Raw genomic sequence first — 9,012 nt, forward strand, 5'->3', positions numbered from 1 at the left:
TGTACTGGGCTGCACGCACTACATCTCTTAGTTACTAAAAAAACAAACATCTCATAGAAGATATGGAATAGAACATTACGTAGAGGGTAGACTCATATTTAGCAAGACAACGGCATAACTGGAACTGTCCAAGATGCTGAAACATGGGGCCAGCATGCCACAACATATACTTACAATTTCATTTAGGTCCAAAAACAACATATCTTACATAGAACTGTGGGATTCATAAGGATGCTGGGGGGGGGGGGGGGGGCTGTCCATGGTGCTGAAACCAGGAGAGCAGCATTCTACTGTATGTGTCTTCTTTATCTCAGGAGTACTCAAATACAAACATGAAGGTGTATTCAATAGCATGTGATTGAAACTGTCCCTGGTGCTGAAACCTGAATGGCATGATGCTATTTCTCCAATCTCTTTGATTTTCCAATTTATGACTCAACAGTCAACACAGCAAGGGAGCTCCCCGRCTCTTCTTTAATGAGCCCAATACCAACTTCTGTCYTATAATTGAATTTGGTATTCACAAACTATAATGAAACAGGTGCTATTAACAATTTACCTGCTGTCTATTCCAAGACCCAAAGTTTTCACATCTATATTAATATTCATATCTAGGGGCTAATCCTCTTCATATCCAGGGGCTAATCCGAAAGACAAGGACGACAACGAGCACCTGCAATAAAATTCTCCTTCTCCCTTTCATTTAGCATTCTGGTCACAGGTCTACTCGAGACACGAGCATTTAATTTTCCTAYGCCAAGTCAAAAGCATCTCATTAAATTGCTTTTAAATAACAAACCATAACTGGATACCAATCCCCAGGGACAATTGTATTGGTCTGTCACGCTATTTGTAGACTAATCATCTCCACACAAGCCCCAAAGTGCTGAATGAGAACTGCCTACATTATTAGAGCTGGAGATTGCTAGTGTGCCTTTCAGACGAGATGATGGTTTTCTCACTTTGCTATCTCCCAGAGCTGTCTTTCATTGTTTGACCCACTGTCATTCTGTTAAAAGTTGTAGATGTATCCTCTAATGGTTTCTTGTGTTGTACCCAGCTGTGACTGTGGCCCACTCATTTGAGGACATTTGAGAACAGAAGTGTCATGTTTGCTCTACTTCTTTGCAGTCCTGGCAGTGGTTCACCTCAGAGGTGAATACTGTATCATCCAATCACACTGTGCTGCAGAACTGTCCACGCTGAACATCTGCGAAGATAACACCACAGCTACATACACTAGGAACATTTTGTGAAATAAGTGCTTGCTCGTTCTGATATTAACAGTGCATCTATTCAGCATTAGAATTAGAGACCAGAATACAAGTTTGGGTAGAGTTTACAACTTGTRGAGGTCACTAGATTTGCATTAACACAGTTGTTGTCATTCTGCATCAAGGCAGCTGTGTCAGGTTTATTTGGGTGGTCCAAACCTGCATCAATGACCATAGTCCCTAACACCAGTTAACAAACAGGCAACGATATATTATATGGTGATATATCAAACACATTACCAGAACAGTTCCAGCTTGACACGAGGAGATCATGCAACAGGTTCAGAGCCAAACAGGAGCGAGAAAATCCTACTGCAACAGAGATAGCGTCGAAAAGAGAGTGATGTCACGAGTCTGTAAATATGGGTCCTTTTCTCGGGCACTGCAGAGACTACCGCGGGTGTGGTGATTGCATTAGTAAGGCGCGCAGGGTCTCTGGCACAAACACCCGAATAAAAAAACATAATATCTTCTCCTTAGAGAGACCAGACTGCAACAGCTACACCCACCCAACACGGCCAACACTTCCATTTGACGGGCCCTGACGTTCAAATCATTAATCTGCTGTCAGGTCTATTCACTAAATTGTCTCGCGACCTCACTTTGCTCGTGCGCTGACAGCCACTACATACCCAATAAAGGCGTGCCGTCAAGTGCATGCAGTGAAAAGCATCTCCCCTAGCCCAGGTTGTATATTAAATTGATAGCCTACATTGCCACAGCCCCACGCAATGACAATCTGACATCMGCGCTCTCTACTTGACAACAGCTTGGTATTCCATGCACACCATCCCTTGCTCTCACTATGCCGCTTTTTCTCCCCTGTCTCACACACCAACTCTTCAATTTCTGCTTTTCAAACCCGGTTTATTTCATAGGAAAAATAACGAAATTGAACAGCCTCATAAAATGTGCAGATTAAAGCAACTCTGGAKAACACCGACATTCCACAAAACACCACTTTCGTGCACTATAAGGACTAACCTCCCAATCTAGCGAATCCCACTCTTCGGTAAACATCCGGAGAATTCCTGTCTGTCCAAACGCGGACTAGGCGCAGAGGCACTATGGAACGACTGAGCGATGCGATGACATTGCGCTGTCGGTGTTATCCTCATGAAATCTATTTTCATAGGAGACGTCGACAGGAGAAGGTATTCAGAAATACACACAGCGACAACACCATGACCAACTTGAGCGAGAAAGATTTAAAGGTGGCTTGCTTTACAATCGAACATTTCGGTGGAAGAAGGTTGCAAATAATTAGTAGGCTACACCACTTGRGCTTGCAGGCGAATACTGACAAGGCGCTCGTTCTATTGAGCACGGTTTCGATTTGAGCTGCCGTACTCCGTTTAGCAGAGGTAGCAGACAAGAGAACCAACTTCGTGTTTCCAAAAAACGAGTAATACCATCCTCAGCCATGGTTCCATTGTGCATCTCCCCYTTACATTTTCCTCATTTCCTCCGCAGGATTAGGCTACAACAAACAATAAAGCAACATTTGGAAAGGTCCCTTAACATCACGACGTGCTTGATAAAGCACGTGGCTCTACTGATTCGTGCAKAATCATGTGTTTGATTCCTTCTAAGCAACAACCCGCGAGAGCCGGGGACAATGTGTCCTGTGAGAGGATTGTAGGTCACTTCTGTACTCACCATTAGCACCGCAAAGTTATTGTGATGAGTGCAATGGATGGTGGTCGTGCTGCCCAGGGAGTCTGTTATGTGGCACCCCTCTGCCCGCCAGCCACCGTGCCCATCTAGCAGGTCAAAATCCCAATAGGCTGCKGTGGGGTCTACACCCAGCGCGAAGTGCCTGAGAGCGATGGTAACGGAGTGCACCGCGCTCCCGAGGGTACACCTATCTGCAAGAAAGCAAAACATTAAATTCGGGAAACCAAGTGGAAAGTCTTTAAGTGCAACATCCAAGACGCATGGGCACAAACGAACACACAAACACACACGCACGCAGTGGTGTTACAGTTGTCAGACAAGCCATCAGTTATGATTCATTCTGCCTTCTTTCATTATTTGTATTCATCTTTCATTGATATGTTTATGTTAAAAGTTGAAAAGTTATTAAACATCTGGCACAGAAATCATCAAGAGGGTGGTAACGGAAATAACACGCATATACAAATAAATCAAATGTGGTGCGAATTAGGCTATGCGTTTAACTTACAAATACATGTAATATGGATGAAATCTCTACAAGCTGCGCACTCTTTTCCGTTTTGTATGCATGTGCGTGTTCCTGTGTTTGTCGACAGATCATAGTTGTAGACAGCGTTGACATCAGAGCCATGATGATAAAATGCATGCGTTTCCTCTTACCTAATTTGGTGAAAGCAACTGGTGTCGAAACGCTCCTACGTTTTCCATCATCTGCAAGATTTGACGAATTCCCTGTGCAAGGAAAGAGTTTCCCATTTCGAAAGACAATAAACTGCAGCTTGCAAGTSGAGTTATCAACAGATTGCAACGCAGAGGGGTTAGGCGTACCAGCCAGCGGTAAATGGATTGAGGCGACTGCCACCGAGTTCTGCGGATGGAATAAAAAAGGACAACATTTAAATTAAATAAACCATTCGCTAGAGACGCGCTGAAAWTTATCACTCCAGTATAGTAAGATTGACAATTTGCCTCCCTCTCCAAGATTGGAAGCGATCAAAGAGCACAAGTAACCATGGGAATGGGTTTCACTCAGTAGGCTATGTCTGAAGCGCTCTCGTGCGCCTATTTGGTCAGGCTCCCTGCCGCAGAGGTGGAAATTGTTCTTACGCCTCGATCACACCGACAGTGAMTTGCGTTTTGGTACACCAGAAGTACATTKATTTCCAATTGAACGCTGCGTTTTCCTTACAACATTACATTGCAGAGGCAGTTGCTGTGCTTTCTGTGTGGTGCATACGTTCGATTTATAGAACATATGCATCAAATGATATGCTTAGACAGCTTGACAGAAATAGTAGCAGAAGGTGAATCCTGATTTTTTTGTTGCATGCATATCAAGATGATGCTGCGTTCCATTTTTGCGCAATATCACTGTAGGTGTGATCAAGACTTTACCGTCTCAGCTCTGCAGCGTTGATTTAAAGAGACAACCGGACTCAAMTGATCTTCCACTCACAGCCTTTAAACACCATGGAATCCCCTAACATTGCCCTTTGTGAGCTTTGGGAGGGATACAGCGTTTCCAAAAAGAGCAGCGGCAGGCATTACATTGTGCGTTGGGTCCGGATGGATTGAGTGCGCTTAGGAGGACCCTACCCAGAGTAAGCATTCCTAACATATCTGAGTTCAAGTCTAATCATATAAAAGGATCCCAAAGTGCTACAGTCATCAGCTTAGGGGCATATGAGAATGCAACCTACACATAATTAATGTGATCTGATTCATGTTTAGCTGATAAATGTGTAATAGATATTATACATTATTACGACAACATAATTGCATCTTTCCACTCCAACACAGCAAGATATACCTACCTAGTGATGTGTTTCTATCCATCCATTTATTTGGACACCTACCATTTACCATTGCGGATATTCAGGGAGAATGATCAACAGAGAAACAGTGTTGGGTGAAACCATGATTCAACAACATAATAAAAAAAAGCATTCAAAACTTCTATAGGTGCATGAGGTCTGTTGTGGTTGTGGATGTGTGTGACGTCAAAGAAGCCTGACACCAGCTAGTACCAAGGGAAGGGGCAAGAGTTGGGTGAGGAATGAGAAGGACTGGAACTGTCCCTTGTGCTGAAACATGGCGAGAGATGAACATTTTCTTCCTTATTATCTATTCTCATCCCATCCCCCTTGTTATAGTYGTCCTCTGTAGCTCAGTTGGTTTTGCAATGCCAGGATAGTGTGCTCAATTCCCGGGACCACCCATAAATAAAAAGTGTATGCAGGCATGACTGTAAATCACTTTGGATAYAAGTGGCTGCAAAAATGGCATATATTATTGCTATTTCCCTCACATATATTATGGTTAATGGGTCGTTTCAGTCCTGTGTTCAGCCTTGTGTCCACTTGGCCAGCTGAGCAGTGGAGCAAACTAAAAACAAATAACAATAATACATGTAGACAGTGCATTTGGAAAGTATTCAGACCCCTTGTCATYTTCCACATTTTGTTACGTTACAGCCTTATTCTAAAATGGATTAAATAAAAAATAAATCCTCATCAATCTACACACAATACACCATAATTATCAAGTGAAACCACGTTTTTTTTGATATTTTAGTAAATGTATACAAAATACATTTTTAAAAAGTACCTTATTTACATAAGTATTCAGACCCTTTGCTATGAGACTAGAAATTGAGCTCAGGTGCATCCTGTTTCCATTGACCAACCTTGAGATGTTTCTGCAACTTGATTGGAGTCCACCTGTGGTAAATTCAATTGATTGGACATGATTTGGAAAGGCACATCCTTTTCTATATAAGGTCCCACAGTTGACAGTGCGTGTCAGAGCAAAAACCAAGACATGAGGTCGAAGGAATTGTCCTTAGAGCACCGAGACAGGATTGTGTCGAAGCACAGATCTGGGGAAGGGTACCAAAACATTTCTGCAGCATTGAAGGTCCCCAAGAACACAGTGGCCTCCATCATTATTAAATGGAATAAGTTTGGAACCACCAAGACTCTTCCTAGAGCTGGCCGCCCGGGCCAAACTGAGCAATCAGGGGGAAGGGCCTTGGTCAGGGAGGTGACCAAGAACCCGATGGTCACTCTGACAGAGCTCCAGAGTTACTCTGTGGAGATGGGAGAACCTTCCAGAAGGACAACCATCTCGGCAGCACTCCACCAATCAGGCCTTTATGGTAGAGTGGCCAGATGGAAGCCAATCCTCAGTAAAAGGCACATGACAGCCTGRTRGGAGTTTGCCAAAAGGCACCTAAAAGACTCTCAGACCATGAGAAACAAGATCCTCTGGCCTGAATGCKAAGCGTCATGTCTGGAGGAAACCAGCACCACTCATCACCTGGCCAACACCATCCCTACGGTGAAGCGTGGTGGTGGCAGCATCATGCTGTGGGGATGTTTTACAGCAGCTGGGACTGGGAGACTACTCAGGATTGAGGGAAAGATGAAGGGAGCAAAGTACAGAAAAATCCTTGARGAAAGCCTGCTCCAGAGAGCTCAGGAGCTCAGACTGGGGCGAAGGTTCAGCTTCCAACAAGACAACGACCCTAAGCACATAGCCAAGACAACACAGGAGTGGCTTCGGGACAAGTCTCTGAATGTCCTTGAGAGGCCCAGCCAGAGCCCGGACTTGAACCCGATCGAACTTAAAATAGCTGTGAACTCTAGAGACCTTAAAATAGCTGTGCAGAAACGCTCCCCATCCAACCTGACAGAGCTTGAGAGGATCTGCAGAGAAGAATGGGAGAAAATCCCCAAATACTGGTGTGCCAAGCTTGCAGCGTCATACCCAAGAAGACTCGAGGCTGTAATCGCTAGCAAAGGTGRGTCAACAAAGTACTTAGTAAAGGGTCTGAATACTTATGTAAATGTGATATTTCTAAAGTTCTAAAAACAGTTTTTGCTTTGTCATTATGAGGTATTGTGTGTAGATTGATGAGGGAAAAAAACAATTTAATCAATTTTAGAATAAGGCTGCAAAGTAATAAAATGTGAAAAAYGTCAAGGGGTCTGAGTCCTTTTGAATGCACTGTATATACAGTACCAGTCAAAAGTTTGTGTCCAAACTTCGGGCAAGCTTGTCATCCAGACGTCAYAATACTGCCCCCTAGCCCAAGAGGTTTTAAGGGTTTGTTAGTTATTKGTTTCTGCATTTACTCACACTTGAAAGGCTATTGATTCAAARCCTGCAGAGATAGATGAATCTTTAGATTTTCATCCTGCATAGAGAGATACCATTTAGGTTATATGGGTTTCCTCCAGAAAGGCTTAAGCAAGCAGTCTATATCTAAAAAGCTCTGGGATAAAAGGCACCCCAGGCTGCGTCAAAGTGGATTTGATCTGTGACGTCGTCAGGGACAGGTGAAGGATAGTGGAATCCTTGAAGAGGTGGCTCAAGGATGTGGATTCATATTCACAAAGGGTCTCAGAGTAAGAGTGCTGATCTAGGATCAGTTCCTCCCTGTCCATGTATAATCTTATTCATTATGATCTAAAAGACTAAATTGATCCTAGATCAGCAGTCATASTCCGAGACATTTGATGATGGGCACAGATCTCAAACGGTAAGYAATGACAGATGACCTCACCTCATAACACAGATCGTTTCAAATACCACAACACTGCATGGAAATCTTATCTCACAAGCCCATCTTCTCGCTGCATCTTTTCATCCTTTTTACCAGACATTTCAAAGGGATTTATAGCCCTGGGGATGTGCTGTCTATGGCATGCACAAGGCTTTGCTTTAACAAACGCTCTAAGTCCTTCCGGGAACGACCTAAGAAGGTAGTTAGGCTACATTCGCCTGAGGAACTCACTGGGGACTTCACACTTCAGAGTTATTTKACTGGGCGCGGCGCCACCGTGTGACCTTCCCTGATCCCCTCCCCTTCCTGAGACGTGGCATGCTGTAGCCTCTCTATAGCCGATACCTCAGAGAGCACATGCTTCTTTTAGTTCTTGTTGTTTTCACATTTCACACAGAGGTCATCCAGGCGAATGCCAGGAGTCACTTCTCATTTCCCTCAAGGTTGGCTGTCGGCGGTGAGCTGCCTACATGGATATAGGTGATACACACAACACATACACACACGCACACGCACACGCACACACACACACCACACACACACACACACACACACACACACACACACACACCACACACACACACACACACAACACCCACACTCACTACTCTACTCCCCCTTCTGCTCCTTGATGCAAGGCCATACATGCTATCAGCTAGGCCTACAGGGCAAACTCAGCCACAGACCTGCCCCAGGGCAAACAGTGAATCGGAAGCTCAGAGTGTGCCCACGCTTAACACTGGCTCCGTCCTCAGGTCCACAATGGATTATGGGCCATCTCTGATAACCGGCAGACAGAAGATGTTTACACCGAGAGGTCCAACAACAATTACTCCCGTAAATGTTTTTCAAGCAAAACAACTCGGTTGTGTTTGATGTCAAGGGAAGAGCAATAGGAGAGAGTCAGTCTGTCCGTATGAGCTCTATTGCCCATGTAATCAGATCACTAAATTAATTTCAAGCTAAAGTGCCATGAAAATTAATATCTCTCAGCTGTAAAAATGAACAGGACACTTTTCGAGCCAAATCTTAGGTAAATGCGAGTAGAGAAAAATGAATCCTTGTGTTGTTCGGTTTGTTTATTTGTTGTGTGTGGCGCGCAAGCATGTGTTTCTGAAGACTACTGTCACGCACTGTCTAGTGATAAGTAACATCATTTGCTCACACAGAGAATGAGAACATGGGAATTCCTTTTTAGAAGTTCTTTCGAGCAATTGTTAGGCTCTAGCCACAATTTAATATGACGACTCCACATCAAAAAGACATAATTCTCTCAAAATGATTGTCATGTTTGAAGCTTAATGGCCCAGCTCTCTTGAGCATTATAGTTCTGTCAGTGGTGTTTGTTAGCATTACTCACTCACATAGTGAGAGAAAATTTAAACAGACTACATGTTGCTATGCAACGAGCTGCTTCCCCAGACAAGTTTGGATTGAGAGCAGATTGAGTGAGGCAGGAACACAACAGGCTCTGTGGAGACAGAACACTGTGAC

General features: G+C 43.9%; 1 protein-coding gene across 1 annotated transcript in view; it reads right to left on the reverse strand.

Moving 5' to 3' along the window:
• adgra1a (adhesion G protein-coupled receptor A1a) overlaps positions 1–4,166 on the reverse strand; it is a 67,829-nt gene extending 63,663 nt beyond the window's left edge. Inside the window, exons 1-2 of the mRNA XM_023970397.2 lie at positions 3,612–4,166; positions 2,934–3,142 (exon numbers count right to left, since the gene is read on the reverse strand). Coding sequence (XP_023826165.1) covers positions 2,934–2,936 — 3 coding nt within the window. The 5' untranslated portion in view covers positions 2,937–3,142; positions 3,612–4,166. The remainder of the gene's footprint in view (positions 1–2,933; positions 3,143–3,611) is intronic.
• Between the last annotated feature and the right edge of the window lie 4,846 nt (positions 4,167–9,012).

This window comes from Salvelinus sp. IW2-2015, linkage group LG25 (genome assembly GCF_002910315.2).
Source record: "Salvelinus sp. IW2-2015 linkage group LG25, ASM291031v2, whole genome shotgun sequence".
Taxonomy (NCBI): domain Eukaryota; kingdom Metazoa; phylum Chordata; class Actinopteri; order Salmoniformes; family Salmonidae; genus Salvelinus; species Salvelinus sp. IW2-2015.